This window comes from Melitaea cinxia, chromosome 26 (genome assembly GCF_905220565.1).
Source record: "Melitaea cinxia chromosome 26, ilMelCinx1.1, whole genome shotgun sequence".
In the NCBI taxonomy this organism is placed as follows: domain Eukaryota; kingdom Metazoa; phylum Arthropoda; class Insecta; order Lepidoptera; family Nymphalidae; genus Melitaea; species Melitaea cinxia.
The window spans coordinates 7,212,812-7,237,583 of NC_059419.1; the positions used below are offsets into that span (position 1 = coordinate 7,212,812).

The following is a 24,772-nucleotide window of genomic DNA, read 5'->3' on the forward strand; positions in this document are numbered from 1 at the left end:
TGTCACAAATAAACAATGTAATCTCACACACAGTTGTTTCATTTCCTCGTATTTTTCTATTTTAAAACGTCTATAATTACATGTTTTTAACTTTTACAACCATTTTAAGTAATCATTTATTATTTTTAAATACGAGAACACGGCGTTTATTTTATTATAACGACTGGATAGGCGAAGTAAAGTGTAAATTAAAACAACCTTTATTTTATCTATGATCGTAGGGAATATTACGAAAAATGGACGATTCTATGTAAGTATATATCTTCGTACATTGAACTGCTTTGTACAGTAAAAATCTACAAATATTCCACTTGAGATCTTATCCGATGAAGGTTGAAGCTTAATTTGTCACGCTGGTCCACTGCGGGTTTGTAGTTGGTTTTTTTTTTCATATTGCAGTTAACAGTTAATGAAAATAAGTGTGTAACGAGTGTGTTTTAGACCATACAAGTGAAGTAAGACTTACGAAACGTAACTATTTCCCTAATATTTTTTTTATTTAATAATAAAAAAAAACTATTTCTATCTTCACTCACTTATATCTCCCTCACAACTTCCGTTTGCCTCGCCCGGTCACACTTTTCGCAACGCTCTCGCGCATTCACCAGCTTACTCTCCAAGTCAAGAGTGCGTAATTAACTTTTACTTCAAAAATAAATAAACAGTGTCTAAGCAAGAACGTTTTGAAATGTCGATTCATTATGCCTCTCAAGATAATCTTGGCGTTAGAAGAGTTATAAGTTACTATTTTAAATAAACGAAGGGGTGCGGATATAAGGTGTAATGGATTCAGTAATGTCCGCTTATGCTTTACAAGAGATTCATATAAAACTACAAAGCTTTTAAATTTGTACATGATGCCTCTATGAAACAGTTTTGCTAGTAATTAGAGCAACAATTAGTTAAGAAAAATGTGTATATTATTATATACTAGTGACCCGCCCCGGCTTCGCACGGGTGCAATGCTGATACTTAATATACTACAGAACGTCTTTATTCATAGTGTGAAGCTAGCTTATAGAATGGTTATTATTAACATTATAACAGCAACATTCAAATATGCGTCGTTAGATTACGCGTTGTTACAGAATGCGTTGAAGAAATAAAGGTTCACTGCTCGTTCCCCGTAGGTGATAGCGTGATAATATGTAGCCTATATGTTGACCCGACTTCTTAATAATATTCGTGCCAAATTTGAAGTAAATCCATGCAGTACTTTTTGAGTTTATCCCGGACATACATACAGACAAACAGACAAAAATTCTAAAAACCATATTTTTGGCTTCGATATCGATTGCAGATCACATCCCAAGTATTCTTTTAAAAAAATATTCAATGTACAGTTTTGACTTTCGTACCATTTTATATGTATATGTATAGATTTATTTTTATTTTATGCTGTTAGTAACCTTTAGTAAATATAATAAATAACACAAATAGGCAAAGGTAAGAAATAATATGTATGTTTTTATTGTTTCCGCTTCGAGTGCTAACGTAATCAAAGTACTGTTACATTTGTAAGAATACGCTGTCATTTGTATTGCGTTTGTAATAATGAACTGATTCATCTCTTAGTAAACGCATTTGCAATATTTTAGATTTATCAAAAAAAAATGAAATATTTATTTAAAGCAATAAATAGAAAAAAGAGGTAATAATAAACACCTATATTTTGCTCATTTACTGTTTCATTGGCAATGAGCTAATTGAATATAAGTTAAGGTATGTAGTAAGTTTAGTAAGTTCCAGGCATGTACGTAAAGTTGAGAATTTGTATGCAAATGTTTTTTGAGTGGGTTATTAATCAGTAAATTTTTAAAATATCATCACGAACTTAAAAAAATTACGGCAATATTTTTTTTTATATTCAAAACTAGACAAAAAACTTTTTTTTTTTCAAGTTTTATTAAGCTCATTCAGTTTTTAATTCAAACCAATGTGGAATTAGTTCTTAACAACTAAATCAAGGAGGGTACACAAATAAAGACAAAGATACAATTTTTACGGTGTTTATTAAAATAATATTCGTTCAACTGAACACAAGACATAGGTCCAGACCTAATAACTGAGTTTTCTAATTTGACAAAATTTTCTACAAAAAAAAAAATATAATCGACTCTCCGCAGGAGCCGCTTTGTCTTTACCATCTTAACAATAAAAACAACCTATAAAATCTATCAACATAAAGGACCTTCAGAGGTATTCGGTATTGAAATATACCAGTGTTTACATTTAAATTTGGCACAGATAAATATATATAGAAAGAAGTTTACTGCTCGTTTGTATATCCCTGGCAATCTGCTTTAGGTTCTAAGATGGTTTTGGCACGCATGCGCATACTACAAGTAGACAAATACAAAATAAAAATCAAAAATAAAAAGTATCATAAATGATAAAAATAAGGCAACTTCCTTAAGAACGCAAAATATCATTTTCCATAAAAATTCAAATATCCTTAAAAACAAAGCTTTACTGGAAAATCTTATTAATATTTAGAGAATTATAGAGTACCCATATTATTTCAGTATTGCACAAATTCGAGTTTCATGCAAAATCAAGCCATTGATGAGCTCACGATATCTTGTCGGATTTGTAAAATCGATAGTCTTTTCGTCAGACAATTTATGAATAATATAAGTAAAAAAAAAATTCAGCAGTCGATTTGCAACATATTTCAGTATCGTTAATATATCAATCACAAAGCACAATTAATCGACGATTCAGGATTTGAAATTGCATTTAACAACGTTAAAATTCTTATTAATAACAATAAAACAACAAAAAGAACTGTTGGATAAAACAAACCATCCAAGAACATTCCGAGGGTACTAATCATTATAATAATAATAAATGCAATTTTTTTTTTAATTAAAAAAGAGTTTCTAAATGTTTCGCGAATTATAAATTTATTTACAATATCCATATGACTTCGGGGTCGTCACTGATAAAACATTCAAACAATAATTTAAGAAGTCCAAATACGTACGATGAAAACATTTTTTATTTTGAGTCAGTATTCAACTAATATTTTTCATTTAAACATCTTTTTATAGCAATAATGTATATATATGTATATGTAAGTAGAATAATACACTTAAACTCTAATATGACACAGTTATATTAGCCTACCCTTTATACATTTACACTGTGTACTTACACATATACAGAGGCGTGTGTACCGACAACATTTATCAATAATTTTATATATTATACAAAGCGACAGCGATATCTATAATGAAGAAAACATTAGAATATAAATAAATAAATTTTATTGTCAGGTTAATTCTAGACACAGGGTAATCGAAAATTTGATTATAGAAGCTTAAGATTTCATACAAATTTCATAGTGAAACGACACGTTAAGAGTATAGAAATGTTACCGGTACACTTCGCGATAACCACTCGTACAACGTTCCTAATCTAAACTACGACAGTCTAATGAGTTCCGCACAACGGAAAAACGGGTATCCCTTCGTTATATCTTAACTTTAACTTTATACACGCGTCCAACGAAGGGAATTTACAACTAAAATCAAATTCTAACGCTACATGGAACCTTATCTGGTGCAAGCCGTCAAGAAAATAAGTATAAGTCCATTACAGAGAGCGGGAGGCGACTCGATAGGATTGTCTTCCATTGTCATTGTATATTCAAACGGCATCCAAAACATTAACAGACAAATTTTCCAGGAAGAAAATGTAACCAAATACAATAAGCGAGTCTAAAGTTATTCGGAAACGATTTGTTCAATGGCACGAAATATTGTAACTAGTCATAGACATTAGATTTATTCGGGCGAAGCGTGTACAAGAAGACTTGTTGTCATTTTGAGATCAACATTGACTGTATCGGGAAGTTATTCCCGGTTCCCATATTCAAAAAACGGTACGTTTTTGCCTACAAACAATTAAATTTCAAACGTGTAGAGCACAAGAAATTTCTTGAATATAAGTACCGCTATGTTACTCAAATCTTATATATACTTGAATATACATATTTTCTCACAGAACAGTTTGACTGACGGAAATATCGCACATTTTTCGGTAACTGTAAATGCGTTAGGCCATTTAAAATACAAATCACTTGATACTTTTTACGTATTGAATATAGTTCGCGACAAAACTTTAGGACACTGTACGTTTGTTGAAAAAAATCATGCAAACTATTCTAAAATTTACGACGGTTAGTGAATATGTTTGTATGCAAGTTTGTGTCTGTTTATGTATTTATTATTTATTTATATATTTGTATGGTACATACATATATGAATTATTTGCTCGTGTATTTAAGGTAACGATTGCCACTAACGTTACCTTATTATTCCTCCTTTTTTTCTTCTTAATTTGAATTTTACTGATACTCAATTTTTTTTTTATATATTCTTTATTGCACTTAAAATTTTTGTACAGATATTAATATACAAATTTGGTTAGCAACGGTGGACTTATCTCTAAAAGAGATCTCTTCCAGCCAACCTGTGATAGTGAGAACTAATGTCATATAGCAGGCTAAGAAAGTGCAGTAATGTAAACACAATTTTCCACACCTACAAACGTCTGCTCTTGTAAGTCCTAAGGTTGGCTGGTAGAGAATGCTTTTAGCATTAAGCCCGCCTTTTGTAGAATTCTTTATGTATTGTGCAACAAAGTATTAATAAATAAATAAATATATTTGTGCCAGCATAATTAGAGGTCGACTATTGCTTACTTATGGGTTCTGTGTACAGTTATGACAGGACGAATATAAAGCGTAAACTTTCAACTTAACTTCAAAATTTTATTGTTATAAGTACTATATTTTAAGCGTTTTCGGTGCGACAAAGCTAGCCGTGCGGTCACCAACCCGCCTGCCCAGCGTGGTGACTATGGGCAACACACATGAGTGTACGTTATTTTTGGCGTAAACTTGTGGAGGCCTATATCCAGCAGTGGACTGTATAGGCTGTAATGATTGATTGATTGATTGATTGAAATACTATATTTATATTTGAAGTGAAACTTCTTTGCGCACGCGCGAGGGTTAGATTTTTACAGATAAAACGGCAACGTTTTGATGAAACGGCAACGTTATTGTCGATGGCTCTGGAACGGAAATCTACAGCTTTAGATTTGTATAAATCTAAACGGGACTTAAAAATTAGTTTGCCAAAGAAGTTTCACTTCTGACATGTGTACTTTGTGCGCACGCACTTTTTTTATAAATTATTTGAGGATTAAATACTTTTACATTTTATCAATTTTTGTTTTTATACTAGTAGTAACAAAACTATTTTCATTTGTGACCCCCGCGTAACTGTCGCCGAGCACAATACTACAGGCAGATAAAAAAACAGTACGTGTCAACTACGACACACTACTGGAGTTTTACTTCTTCAGATCGACTGTCTAAATAGGAACAAAAAAGGCTAACTAAGATAAAAATTAATACCATATCAAATGGTAAATAAACGAATCAAATAACGCCATCTATCGAAGTGTTTGGCGTTATTAAAAACATTTGTAACGCCATCTCCGATATCCGATAGATGGCATTGAAAAAACTTAAAGAGGTCATTCGTTCAATAGATTTTACTCCTCATATTTTTTTCATACCTTATATGAAAAAAGATTCATTTCTCAAAAACATAAGTAATGTTTCTAATTTTCGTCGTAAATTATTCTATGTGGTAGTACTAAAGTCATAATGAGCACTGTATAGCGCCCTAAGTTTTGTCGTGAAGTAAATATTTTGGTTCTTATGCGATTAATCTAAAAAACGAAACAAATCATAAAGACGATATTCCCGAAAATCACGAAACCCGTGTCTATTAGCACCCGATAAAACCTCAGCAATAATTCTGAAACAGTTCATAAAAGTTTCAATGGTACCTTGTATTTATCACAACCAACACGACCTGCCTCTGAACCAGCCCGCTAGATGGCGCTACCACTGTACCGAAAACGACAACAGATGTCGCTACTTTAACCGAAGCATGGCTATTTCACACAAATAGTCCATTTCGAAAACTTCATCGCATTCAAACACTGGATCACAACTCTAGCTCCCTTCGAATCGAAGACTTGTAATGGATCACATATTTAGCTACCTTCGAATTGTTTGTGTCAAAATTTAAAACCGTAATGCAGTACGAGGTTCGAAATTTGAAAATCGTAAATAAGCGTGTTCGGGCTGGTCCGCGTTCGGTCGCGTCCGTGCATCGGCGGGCACCGGACGTGTTCCACCGTCACTATGAGACCGATATCACTTCGTGGCCTGGCCTCGACTGAGCCGCTCGGGGCCACGATTGGGAAGTGAGCTGACCGACAGATAGGGGATTGTTCGCGTCCCGGGGGTTAGTGCCGACGGGGTTACGTGGGGGTGGAGGAGGGTCAGAAGCGGGGGACGCTAGGGAGGAGAGAGCACTGAGGCCCCCGGGGCTTGAAGCCGAGTTGAGGGGGGTGTCGGCTTCGTCGCTAGACGCGTCTGAGAGTTCTTCTAACTTCACGTCCTCCTCAGAGTAGGGGGACTTGGGGGTCACCATCGGAAGTGGCATGCTCCCTGCGGCGGCGGCCAGAGCTTCCATGTATCGCACGCACTTCTTCTTCCGCCTGTAAAGTCATACACACACCTTCAGACAATGTCCAGAATATAGTCGATTAGGAAAAGTAGCATTAGTATATTTTAAGGTTACGAATCAGCCTGCAATGTATCCCACTGCTGGGCATAGGCCTCTTTCTCCATGTCGGAGAAGGAAGACTATTTTAAGGTACAAAAACAATAATGTACATTATAAAAATTAAATTTGGTTTAACAAATGCTACGTTTCCTTTCGAAACTATATTTCTAATTAAATAGGGTATAAGTAATGTTATAAATAAAATCTCAGTACATCCTAATAAAGAATAAAAACGAACGATAAACAACTAAAGCTAAACCTAAAACGAAAATTAAACAATATAACAACAAAAATGTTAAAATTAAAACAAAAGACATGCTTGTAAGTTAAGCGGCAATGATCGTAGAAGTCCATCGAATCACTCATGCTTCGTTATCAAACGGTTTAATAACTAAACAAAAAAAAAAAAAAAACAATACATCAGATATCTAAGACATCAAACAAAAAAATACTACTGAAGAGTCGAAATCCTCAAAGCTTACGACATTCAGAGCAGAAATTTTTGAGCAAACTTTTGTTAGGTACAAAATATTGCATCATTTCTGCTTTTGAGACATTGGCATCAACAAACTTTATAATTAAGTATGGCCATTATATGGCATTCTGAAGACTGCTATTTTCTACAAACAATAAGATACAAACACAATTAATGAACTCCATGCTTCAGGCTCACTATACAAAACATACGCTGATCATACCTAAAATCTTAAAATTTTTAGAAAGTCACAAAAAAACTAAATTCATCAAAATCCTGCGTATAATAAATCAAACATTAAATCACAAAAACGTTAATTTCAATTGAAATAGTTGCACATTTATTGAAAAATTTACTTTTAGTATTAAGTATCATCGAGAGGTCAAAACGATGTCATGACTAATGCAGTTTCTAGTATTATAATTTTTTTTGTATTTACGATATATGATATGATCGGCGTATAATCTAATCACTCGTAACACAAATGCCTAAGTCTCGTCTAGAAACTGACCGTGTGTCTTCCGGCGGCGGCGGGCCGGCACTAGAGGTTCACATACGTGGGCTCTTGGGGAGGGCTCCCGACCAGGCTGGCTGCCGGCAAGGGCGTCGCTGGTTCTGGCCGGATGAGCCCTAACCCCCCAGATACCATGACGCTACTTGATTCCGGACTAATTAGTGGGTGGACAAAGGTTATACAATAAAATATTTTAGGAATTTGGTGATTGTGCAGAAATATTTGAAAAATTGGGACGTTATTAATTGGAGGGACATTAATATTAATAATTTCGTAAGTAGTATTTAGAAGGGATGAACCAATGCAAGATAATTGAAAGATAAGAGGAAAGTAGTGGATATATCAAGAATCAAGTAGCGTTTGGTCAATTTAAAGAGATAGCGCAAGAGCGACGAAACGGAAATAGTCACCAATAGTGCCAGCGGAATCCAGCATCGATCCGTGAGAAGCGGCAATCATGAGTGGAAAAAACATTTCGATAAGTATAAACGTCTTCACGGATATCTTATAGTACGACTATTAACAATATTATTCCAAAAAAGCGAGCGTCATTCAGAAAATGTGTCAAGATTTTTTTGAAAGCTTTCTTCGACAAATGATTGCCCTCTCTCTGTTCACAGGTCTGTCGGAACTATTCTTCTAATGCCTATATTTTCACTACGACTTCACACTTTGTCTACTTTCAAAAAAATCTATTCCGTGTGATTCTACGTCAAACTTTTTATTTCTTTGTGAAAAGACACATTTTCTGAACATTTCGTTTCACTGCTTCGCTTTTGACGTATGCCCTTATTCTACAGGTAATAGAAAAAGAGCACAGCGTAACAGGACGTTGGATACGATCGTATCCAAACATAAAACACAACATCTACAATAGATATCTGTCGAGTTTTATAAGAAACTAATTAAAATAAAACGTATGTTACGACTAGGCTCTTCTTGGACTTTCCGTAAAACAAAGACATTAAGATAAGCCAAGTCTTTCCACATAGAAACAATATAACATTTAAAATAATGACCATCGAGCACTTCAAATGCCATCAGTTTACTGGTTCATTATTATATTTTTGGAAAAGCGAAAACAAATAAAAGGAAAAAAGTCCGTTAAAAGACCCACCTGCAAGGTTTGCACCATTGGTTCTGTTGGTCGAGACCATACCTCGCTCGACATTTTTTCAAATTATTTCCTGAAATTTTTAAATATTCCATTAGGCTTTATTCTCGTATGTTAGTGTAAAATAAAACAAAAACTTCAAAGACTTATTGTGATGATTATTGCGAAACTTTAAGGCAAATTAAATATTTAATTTCTAATGCAAATTAAGATTCTAAGTAAAGATAGTTAATTTTTAAATATTAAATGACGTCATATAAAAATTTAGTAAAAATTAAATTAATAGAATTGGGTACGAGTATGACGCCATGGACTGCATAAATAAATTTACCAAAAAATAAGCGTTAAAAATAAAATAATTATGCTAAAGTCTAGACTACAAAGCAACATGCACCGACACCGTTAAACATGTTAGTAAACATGCGGGGATAGGAACGGAAAAAATGAAAATAACTGGAAAAAACATTGGTTTAAATAATAGAGCTCTACTCACATAAACTTCGACAAAATAAACCTCTAACTACGCTATTGCTAGTCGAAATAAAAACAATCACAAATAAACATGACGCTCATAAGCAAATTCAAGCAGAATAGGTTCTCCGGAATCAAAATAAATATTTATGTTCATTTGGCCAGTATCATTATAAATAAAACGGAAGCATCGGCAGCTTTTTATTGAAATGATAAGTCTAGTCGAGTCCTGGGCCACGTCCCCTTCGATATCAGGCGAGTGCCTCAACCGTTCGCTTTGTATACTCTATAGCACTGTATAGCAGGACGTCTTCATGCATACTGGTTACTCACAACTCCTTCGCATACTCGCAACGTATGGAGAAGGCTGTCCCAGCCTTTACACTGAGCACATGTATGTACAGTCCCTGCAAAGCAATTACTCTAGTATTCAAATATTGACTGTTCAATAAAACATGCACGCTCCCCGAACACGTAGGCGGCACTTCGGAGCAGGACGGAAAGCCAAAAACCGGGACAACCTTCGAAGGAGTGCCACTTACATCAGGGTATTTCGCAATAAATAGCGTTGTAATAAACAAAAAATAATAAATAAATGCGATAAATATTAAATAAAAATACTCATATATGTCTACAACCTGTACCCCTTCAACCAAAGACATTCGGCAATATTTCTACGTCGCTCGGTCGGTCGGTACGGTTGGAGTTCAAAGCAATTGAACTCGTAGATAGGAGTGTGAGCAATGAGGGGAATCGGGTAGGGACGGGGTCTTGAGAACGGGATTCCGGGCGGGGGCCGGAGGAGAGCGACGGACGTCTCTAGCTAATCCTTTATTAATTGACCTCATTTTTAAATGAGCCGAAGCGAGCGATGCTCATCGAGACGTTTGTCGCTGACCATGTGTGGAATTGAGGAAACCGTAATTGATTTTTGTTTTTATATTCGTATTGTATCGGTCACGGGAATATCAGACGGGAGACGGAGTGCGGAATAGGCAGCGGTCGTTGCAAGGCAGTACCTCCATCGGTTGTCTCCTGTTTTCGTTTCCTCTTCTTGCCCCTTTGCGTATTAGCCCTAGACGACCAATCGGGATAGAGCTGCATGTGCAGCTGGCGTTCTCGCCGCGCCAACTCGTAATACTTGGCTTGTTCCTCGCGGCCGAGCGCATGCCACTGTACCGAACACGCCGCAATATGGAAAGAAAAGAGAAATGCACTTCGACGGTGGTTCGCGATCGCGCCCTAGCGTTAGTGCTAGAAAAACAGCCCGCAGTGAGCGTTCCCCTCGACAAATTTTGAACCTACGCCCCAAAAAATGAAAATGGCCAATTGTGGTGTTCCTCACAGAACCTATTCTGCGGTCGGTATCGTCGCGCCTCGTCTAGACATAGATCAAACCAATATATTTTCCGATCGGAGAACGGGAGTGTAGGGTTATTACACGAGTACACGGTCACTCGACGACTACAGTACACAGAACACGCAGGAGGCGGGCGACGCGGGGGGCGGGCGCGCCCGGCGCCGCTCGCCTCGCGGGCGACGGTTCCAGCCGCTTTTCTAGCACAGGCACCACCGGCCGCCGCACTAACACACTGGAGTAACACGCACACGCACACTCACATACAGGGTCACGGGCACGGGTGCTCGTCGGCGGGATCAAGCCGGTTAGTTCGTGTTAGGAGCCCTGGACGGCGCAAGCAAGTCTCGGAGGTTAGTGGGGGTGCGGGCGGACAGAGGAGGTCGGAGGGTAGGGGAGGGGGCGAAGCGAGTGTACAAGAAGCGTCGACGTGACAGTCCATCCCCTCGTGTCGGGTCTCGGCCTAGGGTCCAATACCTCCCAACTCTGCGGGACCGCGGTCCTTTTTCCGCTTTTTCTTTTTGGAACCGTAACCGTAGTTGTCCCGCGCGCTCCACCCTGGATACAGCTGCATATGGAGCTGTCGCTCTTGTCTCGCTTTCTCATAGTATTTTGCCTGCTCCTCGCGACTCAACGAATGCCACTGCGTATTTATGAGTATATTGGATTACGAACACGACGGGGCCATCGGCGACCGCGGCCGTCGTCGGTCTGATGGCCGGTCGGGCGCGCGGCCACAGTGCGTGGAGCATCGGTTGCTACTCTTGTTAGGAACGAGATCGCGTTCCGAGAAGTGTAACGGCTGTCTTCTCGGTAGCCGGCCGGGCCGGTGGTACTTGTTATTCGATACACCGAGCGCAGATGTCAGATACGGACACGATTCATTGTCAGAATGCGCCGCGAGTTTGTCTTTACTCTCGTCACGGATCGTTTTCCTAACAAGATTAACAATGAGCACATCGTCAAAACAAAAAACAACTGTACATATTTCTAGAAAATGTAAACGAATACATCGTATACAAAACTGTTTAATAATCAAGACTTGGAGATCTAAAATCAGTTAAAAATGGTATTGCTCGAAAATCGATTCAATAACTTTATTGAAAAATTAATAGTTTCGTTATGAAATAATTAAAATAGAACATCGAGAAGCAGCTAATGACACTACTCACCCGTCTTCCCAGTATCTGGTTGATGGCTGCGGACTCCTTGAGCGTACACTCGGCGACCACCTTCGCCCTCATCTCTTTCATGTAGAGCATGAAGGCGTTCAGTGGTTTCTTGATGTGAGGTTTCTTATTTTGCTCCTTGTTGTTACTGCCTGAGCTCTCCGCCTGCTTGTCAGCACTGCTGCTACTCGAGCCCTTCTCTTGTGACCTGGAATTATGATTTATGGAAGACTTAAGCGTTGTGTTGCTGTGTTGAGCAAAGGGGCCAGAGCTCATGGAGAGGGTCGGGGGTAGGGTCGACAACGGAAGGCTTCTGGTATTTGTCGTAAGCGGGGATCGATCCTGCGACCGCCAGCGCCACGGCCTGTGCTGTGACCGCTGCGCCAACGCGTTGTTATGGCATGGTTGAATCTAACGACCGCCGCGACGCCGCCGCGTTGGCGCAACGGTCACAGCTATGGATTGTGCCTGTTGCGCTGGCAGTTGCGGGTTCGATCCCCGCACATGACAAACATTTGTATTGGCCATACAGGTGTTTGCCGTGGTCTGGGTGTTTGTGCAGTCCTTGTGGATCTCCCACCGTGCCTCGGAGAGCACGTTAAGCCGTCGGTCCCGGTTGTTAACATGTACACCTGATGGCGATCGTTACTCATAGCAGGAATATATCCGCCAACCCGCAATGGAGCAGCGTGGTGGATTAAGCTCTGATCCTTCTCCTACATGGATAAAGAGGCCTATGCCCAGTAGTGGGATATTACAGGCTGATGCGTAATCTAACGACAACGATGAGTCACTATTTTCTTAACGCAGATAGACTACATTAAACCATCATGTTAACAAAACTGTCGGCAGTTCATTGTGATGTCATTGATACGAAAACATTCTGCCATTGTGACACATTATAATACTAGAGACTACTTTAAATCTTTATGACGTGTGTTTACTTATTTAGCAATGAATATTCAAATTATATTATAATGTTTGTATAAATGTGACACAGCAGGATATGAAGTCGTATACATCGGGCATCGCTTCCAAATCGTTCTGTCAATTAGACTGGTGTCTAACGGGTATTTAATGGTGATATTTATATATGATCCCGCTGTGTCATAATGTACGACCAAGGGGTCTATAAATAACGATATACATATTTATATTTATTTTGGTACAAAAAAAAAACAAATTTTTAATATGTGTAGTAACATCATTTACAAATAACTAAAATATCACTTTTTATACCTTAAACATATTATTAAATTATTACGATGGATTCACCTGCATTTAGATTTCTATTGCGTTAAAAGAATCGCAGAATGCTCGCTAGCTCGCTCGTATAGAAGATTAACAAAAAAACTAGTTTGAAATATAGATTCATACAGTAAAGTAATAAAAAAGAAATTAAAAAAAAAGAAAACAAATTGTTAACCATAATTACTATAAACTATAGCGAGTGTCGATTACTTTTTTAATGTCCACCATTTATTATTATTATTTACTTATTACCCGACTGCCAAGGAAGGGTTATGTTTTTTATAATTTATTATACACCAAAAATACTAAAGTTTAAATATAGTAAAATATTATGAAGTACAATGGGTGGACTTACGGCTAATAAGCCATTTCTTCCCGACAACCCAAACATAAAAATGAAAACTTAATGTCGAAAGTTGATACACACTTGCACACAAATCTCTTAATATTTATAGAAAATGCATAAATAAATAAAAAAAGAGTAAAATACGATATATATTATGTCGTGATACGATACGATATATAATTATATTCTATGATAGTATAAACATTTAAAACATTTATCAAAAGCACATGAAATGTTAAAAAATTAAGCGCCTAGTTTACACCTGGACGTCACAATTAATCAGTCCACGATACATCATACTTATCTTATATCAATGTACATCTTAATGCGAGTATAGGTGTTAACGACACAGACAGACATACAATAAACAAGCGCGCGTCCGGTTGGAAATAGACGGTGTTTCCGGTGCGCGTACGCATGCAATGACACCGGCCAACATGTGGAATCTATTATTGATTTTTTTAACTTTTATTCATATGCATTATAAATTTTTATTAGTTATCGTGAATTTATCGAATTCATTTTGGAAATCCATTATTAAAATTGGGTATCACAGATTATGTACTTGTTTTCATACAAATTCTGTTCAATTTATATTGAAAAGAAATTGTTTCAGCATTGGACATAAAAAGTAGCCGACCATATCTGCTCATAAAATTATAGTTAGGTACGAGTTAATAATAAACGCCCCAAACTAGCCCCCTGAGTCGGTGGTCCGGAAATACACGTAAGTCAAACACTAACACAGACCATGGCATACATCTGTATGACGTATTAAAATATTATGAGCAAGTAGGTATTGAATCCTTAAACGCTAGAGAAACAGCCACTGGCTCAACTGGCTGTCACAAACTCATAACTATGCCAATTGGTCACTACATTATATTACTGCTGTATCTGTTGTCCTGCTCTAAAAGAATCCTAAATTTGAGCCTACAATGTAGGTCAGTGGACAAACAAACAACTGAACCCTTTACTACTTCATTAGTACAAAGGTGTCAGATTTTATATAATTTAGTTAGGCCATTTGGGAGAAAATCAGCGCCATATGTACATAAGATTTATTGAAAAAACTTTATTGCACATATAAAAAAAATCAATTCAGAAACAATAAAAACGTACCACATATAAGTATGCAAAGGCGACTCCTTATCGCTTATGACGATCTTCTTCAGACAACTTTTATGGACAGTAATTTAGAAAATAAAATGCTGGGAAAAGCGAGCAAGCAAATAAACGTACCTAACACGTATGTACTTACAGTATACATGATTTATTATGACCTAATAAATTATATCATATACGAGAAGTATATAAAAAGTAAAGTGACACGTTGGCGCAACGGTCACAGCACTGCTTTGTGGCTGTTACGCTGGCGGCTGCGGGTTCGATCCCCGGACATGACAAACATTTGTATTGGCCATACAGATGTTTGAAATGGTCTGGATGTTTGTGCAGTCCTTGTGGGTCTCCCCACCATTGCCTCGGAGAGCATGTTAAGCTGTCGGTCCCGGTTGTTATTATGTACACCTGATAGCGATCGTTACTCATAGTATGGAATATATCCGCCAACCCACATTTGACCAGAGTAGTGCATTGAGCTCTGACCCTTCTACATGTGGAAAAAGTCCCATGCCCAGCACTGGGATATTACGGGCTAAAACGTAATATAAAACATATATTTATATATATTTAAGTATTGTAAAAAGGAAACTCTACTATTTCCATCCTCGAATACTAAAGTACTAAGCATAAATAATGAAAATGTTAACACCGACTCATCCCATATCCAATTAAAATGACACCATAAAAAGAAAAGCTTTCAGGACAAAAACGTAACCGTCCACCCAGGCGATTTATTCTGATCGCTGACAATATTAATAATCGTGTGGAATCCTGAATAACGACTTCCTGCGACGTTCACACTGAAATAGACGAAGCTGGGATATACGCTATAGTTCGATATCAAGTTAAATCGGGAAATTAGTTAGGAGAAAACGACACGTACGTATAACTTCCTTTGTGAGTTAAAAAATGGTGGGGGAATCTTTGTTATATTGGATTCTTGGGCTGTTATTGACTGGATTTTTTTATTGTATGACATCAACGATTAAGATATGTTATAAAGGTTCAGGATAAACATCTAAATTAAAACTATTGATACCATTAAGAGACTCGATTAGGTTTTTTAATAATTCGGAAACTGAGAATGTACTGAAAAAAAAACTTTTTCAGCATTAAACAAATACGTTTAGATACACACACAGTCTTTAATTCCTTTGGCTATTTAACACCCGTGTTCAAGGTAACAGGCAACTGATATCCCTATTCAATTTTTCCGTACGTGTCAAATATTTAATACTTACATTCACACTCAAGCAATAGAAACCTGAATTATCCACATTAACAACATAGGCTATAAAACATCGTATTAAACTCGAAACAGTGGAACAGTAGCCATAAATGTCACCGCGAGTAAATTTGTTAGGGACGTCCATTATTGTATAAATATCTCTTGTCATCACTACAGTATGCTCAAAGCAATTTCAACTACTATGAAGTACATTTAAAATTTTCAAGATTACTACACTTTCTAAGATGTAACAGTTATATACGTATATTCTTTTGGGTAAGTGTTTATAGTTATTATTTATATATTTTTTTTTTTGATAGACAAACTTTATTGTTAATTAATAAATTATATATAAAACAAATCCCTACAGCGGTAATTCTCACGTATTAAAGGTTGACAAAAAGTCTTTATAAGACGCTAAGTGAATTACATTTAAAAAAAAACAAACCTCAATACGAGAAAACGGTTTTTAAAGCAAACCATACACGTGCAAGGCTATTTAGTGCGTGCAGAGCTAAGTAGCTTCGTTTTAGACTCGCATTCAAGGAACTCTGGAGCGAAGTAAAAAGAGAAACACAATGGTCGTACGTTCCAAACGAGGTATTCAGTGGCGTGCTGTAATTATTGTGTAGTGTGTGCCGTCGACGAGAATTTGTTACACACGAATGAACCGGCTTTAAAAACTACCCGAGCCAAGATTCGAGGGAAATACGGTTTTATTTTAAAAAAAAATTAATTTAACACATTTTTTCAACAAACTTTTTTAATTTTTTTAATTTTTAATTTATTTTCGATTTTTTTAAGAATTCAATTAATTCCATTGGTACTGACTTACTAAGCTTTTACGACATAAAATAAAAACAAAAAAAAAGTGTGTGATATAATAATTATTTAAATTATACGATAATATTTAAAGTAACGGTCACGCGTCACATGTACGGCACTTGTTTTATGAGCGGCGGGTGTCATAAAATTCGTATCGTAAGATCTTGTCTTGAGGATTGTACAAAAGTAGCCCGTTGGCCGAGGGCGTCTCATATATCATCTTAATTAAATTTCTCCGCCAGCAGCTTACTTACATGATTGTACCTGGACTTTTATGTATTGGACGCACGTACGAGTGCTAGCGGTTACACACGCTGAGCGAGTTTCAACAGTCTTTAGAATACCTTGCTTCGCGTTGTGGTCTAGCTTTTATGTATAATTACGGCTTATTTTTACTTCAATTTCGAAATGCTAACTAGAATTTTTAGTGCTCAATCTCAAGTTGTCAGACGAGATTATTTATGGAGAGAACTGAAATATCCATTTGGACGCATTTTAATAATTCTTTATACATTTTGATTTAAGACTTACAAAAATTATAATGACATCGAAATACGAATGAATAAAAGCGAAACCATAAATTATCATAAATATGTTAGTGTTGTAAAATTATGGAAATGTTAAAATTTTACTATCGAGGTTGTTACGGATGTGCCCAAAAGAGAATAATTTATGTATTTTTAAATTCGAGGAGGTCCGTATATGGCGGGTAATGGAGGGAGTTTAAAAAACAAAATACCTAACCCAAGTAGCTTTAATGTGGTCTCTAATGACAATAACAAATAAAATAACGTCTTATTTATGTTAACGTAAAGCTACCATCGATACTATTGAGAAGAACCGATACGAAACTTAACTGTTACTCATAAAAATAATTTAAAATCGACTTAGTTGTCACCATTTGCTTTGTTGGCGCAACGAAAGGCCACCACACCACTTAGCAGCATTCATGCATACAGCTTAGCCATGCTATACAGATTATCGCAAACACAATATATTTGTTTCAGACATTCAAGCGGTTCTCTCTCGCTCGCAGTGGCAACACGCTGAGACCTCGTAATTATATGTTTTTGACGGATGTGGCATGTATTAAACGATGAGTGTGACGCGCGGAAAGGTGTAAGATTACAATTCCGTGCTCTCGACTTGTTGATTGCTTTGATTTTAAAAATCGAATGTTATTTTAAAACTGCGGTAGAGTATTACATTTCGTATTCTTACTTTGTTGTTCTCGTTCAATTTTAAAGCAAAGATTGCAATTTTTTTTTTGTATACCATAATATGGCAAACAAGCTTACGAATCGCCTGATGGTAAAGGGGTTACGGTTTATACTCGTACCTATGGACGTCTGCAACGTCAGGAGCAGTAAATGAACGACTAACTTAAAACTAATAAAAATTAACATTTATTTGTCAATGCAGGCTAAACCTGTAAACCTAAACACCTAACGTTTTTTATCCGTATAAGAAGTAGAGCATCTGAATATTTTACTGTTTCTAATCTATCACAACGATGACATCTCTAACGTATGTAAGTTAAACGAGTTAAAACTTATCGTGCCACTATACATGTCGAAAACTTGCGGTGTTGCCCGTACAGTGTCAATATTTGTCAGAACGTTTGACGTATAACTGCACGGCGGAATAAATGAAATGATTTGGCTATTTTTGTAATCAATTGAAGTAAAGTGAATGAAAAATATATAATAGTCACAATGTTTATGTAAAATTTATGAATATAATAGATACTAAAACTCACGTGACAATCACTAACAACCAGTAGGTATCTATTTACAAAAGAAAAAAAAAAGACAAAAGACAGGGAAATGAGATTTGTAATTCAACTCGTATGAACTTTATGTGAAAGTTCTATCACTAGTCAGTAAAATCAGACACCGGGTGGTAATTTCGACAAAACTAACAGGGTCATGTAGTCCTGTTAAGAGCCTTGTTTCTATATTGATAGAACTCGTCTATCGCACAAATTTACACATCATATTGGGTTCTAATTTTCTATGACACAGTAACGAGCAAAAAACGGTTGACGTCATAACGAGATTCACCACGTGTTTACAGAGCAGTAGAAAACAAATCTAAAAGTCATCTTTCTATTATCTACTACAGGTGATACGGGCTACTTTGCCTGCTTATATTATAATATGCATATAAAACGACTTCCTTAAGATATCACTACAGAGTAATAACTTCATATTTAGAAGTATTATAAAGACAAAGGCTATTTCAAATATTAATTCGGACTTCTAAATTGATAAAAATGAGAATCGTATTTGATTGTGTATGTTACGAGTAGTTTTTGATGTGTATCAGGACAAATACACAAACAAAAATAAAATTTTTATGTATCTACCACTAGCGACCCGCCTCGGCTTCGCACGGGTGAAATGCTGATACTAAATATAAAATTAATATTTGCAATGTAAGCGCAAAAAATGTTTATTCACGACATCACATTAGAAACCTCTAAAACTATCTGCGTTCCTCTACTGTATTATGTGTATGTATTATACATATAAACCTTCCTCTGGAATCACAATCTCTATTTACTAAAGAAAACCGCATCAAAATCCGTTGCGTAGTAGATCTAAGCATACAGACAACGGGAAGCGACTTTTCATAGTATACTATGTAGTGATATAATAAAAAAGAAACGCTAAATGTACTATGTATGTATGTAATGTATGTGTAATGTGTTGCTAAGCGTCAAACTTGAAAACGATCGGAGCGATTCGTTCTTTTATTTCTAGTTTTTAAGTAATATTTTGTAGTAAAGTTTTTATCGAATGAACAATTAATAAAAACGCGCAAAAAATTTCAATGCTTCAGAAAACGATCATTGTTAAAATGACGCTTTTGACAATTTGTAAGACAGCGTCTGTTGAATCAGTTATATCTTTTAAGATCTAGTCATACAAGATTTCAAACTCTTAATAATTTTACGATCTCGCATTACATTTCTCAGTATACATTTCATGTTATTCGTAAACGACAGTGACGTGTTTGATAGCGAAAGATTTAAAACAATTAGCTATGAAGCGAGTACATCTGTTGCTTATCGGCGATCGACAGGGGTTAGCCGTGTAATAGAGCTGATAAGATCGGAGATAGCGTCGCGCTGGGGGAGGTTTAGTGGAAGGGAAACTGATTTTAACCGACTTTTGGTACTGGGAAGTTATATTTTTTTGTAGAATTATTTTTGTGACATTAGCTTTAAAAATAATGTAGTTTATTACCAAAAAATGTCGTGCATAAATATTTATAGGTGTTAATTTGTTACAAATCAAGTCACTTTTGACAATATTTTATTATATTCTTACAATTCTTGACATTAATTTGCACAACAATATTGAGAGAATATTTTATAGACATAAAAACCAAATATTTAATATAAAGAAGTTTAAATATTTATTTATTTAAAATACTTATCAAAACTTACAATAAAATACGTGATTATCGATCATAATATCGCAGTAATTAGAAATGTGAACAAATAAAAAAAGAGTGTGTGTAAGCTTATGTACGCACGTAAGAAGTTACACTTCATTGGCTAGCTAACTTTACGTTGCTAACTTCTTCTTCGGTGACTAACTAACTTCAGGGTGTCGTTTTTTTTTGTCTCGGTGTGCGCGCACCTTGTAAAAATGTACTCTCATAATTTTTCGCTAACACGCCAAAAGAAGTATAACTTCAAAAACAACTGTCAATCTAAAATCACCCTATCTTTTTTTTCAAATATATCCTATTCTAATCTACCCTTATCAAAAGAAGTCCATAATAATATGAATTAGTTCACATAATATGCACTCGCGTCGCTGTAAGGGCGTGACACATCAATGCGTTTTATCGCTGCGATTACTTTGACGCAATGATTTCTATGTATATTATTTCAGACACGCGTTATAAATTATTATGTTTTTTTAATGTTTATTAGGCACATGACGTTATTTATTTGAGTTGAGGCGTGATCATCAAGATCCATGAAACTGGACTGAAAAATAATTTAATAGTTGACAACCTCACTGACGCAAATGTATAGATTGAATTGTAATATGTTTTTGGACTAAAAAATAAGCACTACATTATTAAAGGCAATATATACTTGATATATAGAGTCGTTTATTAAAATCCTATCAATAAATACCTAATAGTAACGATTGCTACTACTTGTTGATCTGAACGCATCTTTATTTTGTTTTCAACGTAATACAGGCAATATTTGATATATTTTTTCATATTCTATCAAACATATAGAATAAATAAAGGAAAACACATTTTTTTCCATTTTCAAAAAATTTCTGATTCCAATTTATCAATCAAAAAACAAATTCAGTTATTAGGGCCACCAATTTTATATGGATAACAATAATAATACCTACAGTAGATTATACAAAAACTTACCTTGAATGATGCGTAAAGAGGTCTGCTTTGGAGGGTGGTGGGGGGACGAGCGCTGGGCCCAAACCTAACCCCAGACCGCCCCCCAGCGTTGGGGAGAACCGATATAATTCACTGTAGCAAAAAGAAACAAAATTAATGTTAAAGACTACTACGAGCATTTTGAAGGCATTTGTAGTGGACTTCAGTACAGTACAGTAATGTGAAAAATGTTACCAACATTATCTTATTTGTTCTAAGACATACAGCAGTTACTTAAGTATAAGATAAGAATTGAAAGATCTGAATTGCTTGGCGTCCATTCGCGAATATTAATTCGGATTTATGTTACTTTTTCACTGAACTGTATCGACTTTAGTTTGTACGTACATAATGTATAAAATAAATTTTATTCAATATCACTAGTCTATCTGTAATAAACAAAATACGGTTATAAATTATATTCGTGACATTCGTAATAATAAATATCGATTGCTAAATTAAGAAGTCTTGTAATTACCGTAATTATATTATCGATATCAGTGACCATCAGTTGCCCGATTTTGATGATAAAAATATATTAACGTAATGTTTAATATTTTCTCGGATAATTATTTATCGAACGTGATCATTGTCGTATAACCTTTTTTTTATTAATTTAATCTAAAATTTTAATAATATCGTGATAAAAATAATATTAAGGGACTTTGTCTAGATGTGGCGTCATTTAAACCTACACATGCAGCAGTGATTTACTTTTTTATTTACTATTTAAATATTTTTGTAAAATAAAGAATTTTTTCCTGGTTAAGATTGCTTTAGATTTTTTTTACTAATGTTGTATATTTACATGTTTGAGAGCAGTATTTAGCTGTAATCTTCTGTGTGTCTACTTTTTGAGTAATCTTTGATAACGCGTATTTACTTGACTATTTTTTCGTCTACCTACGTTGTATTACTTGTCAATGTAATTGAAGTGTTTTTTTTTTTCGTTTGAAAGCAAACACTATTATGAGCAATACATTTCTTGCTCTGGGTACCTTAGCCTCGCCAAAAAGATATATATCGTGACGTAGCCTACTCATTTTTTCATATATTAAAAAATATTACGTTACCATAGTCTTAAAACACATGCCTTTTACCTACATACCTTGATAGACTAGAACTTGTAATCGGCAGAGAAGTGGGGTACGGACTCCGGAACCCACTCGCCGCCGAAGATATAGGATACATGCTTGGGGTATGCCTGGAACAAGTTTTGATATTGTGTCATCTGTTTTATCATAAAATTAATACACTTTTATAAGTTTTTGAATATATTTGAATAACTGATTTGTTAAAGAATAATTAAGTTCAAATGAAAACCAATTAAAGACCAATTATTTTAACGTTAAACATAATTTATAATTCATTCAATGATTCTGATCATTATTATCATTAATATTTCATAATTATAACGACTTGCCAGTAAAACTTACTACGTCTATAAAAAGTGGTACTCACCATGATGCCGCAACCTGCGACATCTCAGGGCTGAGCATGGGGTAAGGGTACGTACCCCCAGGGAAGGGGTACATGGGGGTTCGCGCAAGACCAGCCGCTGAAACAAGTATTTAGTATTGCAATATGCAAATATACACATGCATATATGTACATAAATACAGAAGAGTAAGAATGTTAATCAATTTATCTTATTCTATAAAAATAAAACACTACAAATAATTATATTGTTAATATAAATAAATATATTTAATTAGTGTTTGTGAAAACGTAGCGTAAAAGTTTATGTTCCAATATGAAGATGGGCTTCGCTATCGATTTAAAAATTTCTGTTTTGTTTTTAAGCCTTATTTTTTTTAGGGGTAGCAGGCTAAAATTGTAAAAATACGATCCCAAGAAGTGGAGGAGCAACCAAAAAAAATGGTCTATAGAGGTTTTACGTTAACTTTACTTACGTGAAGTCACGACACACGACTAAATTAACCATTATTAATTACACCAAAACATACACAAAACGTGTAATATTGAGCTAAGCAAACTATTTTTAATACGGCAGGTTTGAAACAGGTCTCATAGGATACTCACATATTTTATTATTGTTATGTAAAGTTACGTTATGACTTACCTAACTTGGAATCAAGTTGATACGGAGGGGGGATGCCCATATGCGCTGGGGGAGGCTGACCCAGCTCTCCGCCAGGACAAAAGAGGGACAGACCGCCCCCAGCTGATAGGCCCATCTTGCTTGTCTGAAAGAAAATAATAAATTTAATACTTCAATATTTGTAGATTTAGGCGTAATGCTCGTGTAACATGAAAAGTACAAAGCCTATCTTCACGGCTTAACAGAGTCAATATAGTAGTTAAATTTCTGAACAAGCTTGATCCCTGACAGGCTTCGACTATATATCTGACAGGTATGTCTTGATAGTATTCTAACTACTTCGAAAAATAAGTTCGATAAATTAAAATTAAAATTCTTTATATTTTCTTTTATATGAACTCACATAAGAGAAGCTGCTAGATAGAGTCAAGCTACATTTGAAAAGAAAATCTTGGAGATCTGACATCTTTCTGTGTAACAATGTTGAATTGGAGCAAAAGTCAGAAATATGAAATTCGCTTCGGCTTTTGGCAGCTATTTTATTATAATGTCAAAATATTTAAATATGTCAACACGTTACAATGAGAGGCGGGTCTTTGTTTTCGGATAACAAAAAGTTTGTATCACAATTTTTTAATCCTACCAGCCAGTATTTTGTATTTTTGTAACGTTGTCTCATTTTTAAATGTATGGAAAATATTTGTAACTTTGCAAAACGTTACTTAAGTTTAATTATAATTTTCTTAGTATAAAATATTTTATGTACTACGATTTTTTTAATCAAAATATGCAGGGCTAATTTTTACCGTGTTCAAAATACAAAAATGAAAAAAAAAAATAGTACAATTCCAAGTTATAAATAACTTTCGTAAGCAGCAAATTAATTTAAAAAAATTAAATCTCTTAAAATAATAATTTTAAACAATTTAAATTAATATTATGTAAGTAGCAGATGTCTCAGTACATTATACATTCATGTATCTAAATGCAAAACAGGAATACAGACTACATAAAAATATTTCCGCCCTAGTGATCAATAATAATGTCCCACACACGACCCTTTCAAAAAATATTTATGTAATCAGTAAGTAAAAATCAACAGTTGCATTTAATACATAAATTCATTTTTATATATAGTGTCAAATCGAAATGTACCGTCGTAGGACACAAAATGAACAAGATAAAAGGCACTGAAAATACATTTGAACACACGAACAAAACCGAGGGAGTGCGCAAGACGCGTCATTAGCAAGTAAATTGGCGCCGGTACCGTATAAATTTCGTCCTACCCTCCCGCCCAATTATGCAAAATGGCGCCCGACGAGGGCCATTCAACCGCGCCGTACTTCCGAGTGTCTCACCTCTAATTAAACTGGATCTTCTTTTCAGCACTTTATTATGCGAAATAAACGACAGGATCGCTGGTGACACGTAGGCGTAAATTAATTATGGTGTTTCCACTAGAATCCCTGAATGGCACTGTTTTGTGCGATTTTATTCGCTTTTGAATATCAACTTCTATTTATGCTACATAAATGTCGAGTCCGAGGGTTTCAAGTAAAACAAATTACATCGCGATACTTTTAATTCTGCGTCGTAGTAAATAATCAGACTTTTTTTGTTCTTTTATTCAAGCTTCTGTTTGAATAGAATAGAATGGCAGAAAAAGGTGTAGATCATTTTAATCTAAAATTCATTTTAAAACGAGCTAAATATTATGGACGTGAAAAATACACTGTCCAAAG

At 35.4% G+C, this 24,772-nt stretch overlaps 1 protein-coding gene across 1 annotated transcript in view; it reads right to left on the reverse strand.

Moving 5' to 3' along the window:
• Positions 1–6,227: 6,227 nt before the first annotated feature.
• Positions 6,228–24,772, reverse strand: part of LOC123666493 (protein pangolin, isoforms A/H/I/S) — a 133,106-nt gene continuing 114,561 nt past the window's right edge. Inside the window, exons 4-11 of the mRNA XM_045600580.1 lie at positions 23,049–23,172; positions 22,427–22,523; positions 22,074–22,169; positions 20,948–21,058; positions 11,760–11,964; positions 11,065–11,230; positions 8,763–8,832; positions 6,228–6,588 (exon numbers count right to left, since the gene is read on the reverse strand). Of these exons, the coding sequence (XP_045456536.1) occupies positions 6,228–6,588; positions 8,763–8,832; positions 11,065–11,230; positions 11,760–11,964; positions 20,948–21,058; positions 22,074–22,169; positions 22,427–22,523; positions 23,049–23,172 (1,230 nt within the window). The remainder of the gene's footprint in view (positions 6,589–8,762; positions 8,833–11,064; positions 11,231–11,759; positions 11,965–20,947; positions 21,059–22,073; positions 22,170–22,426; positions 22,524–23,048; positions 23,173–24,772) is intronic.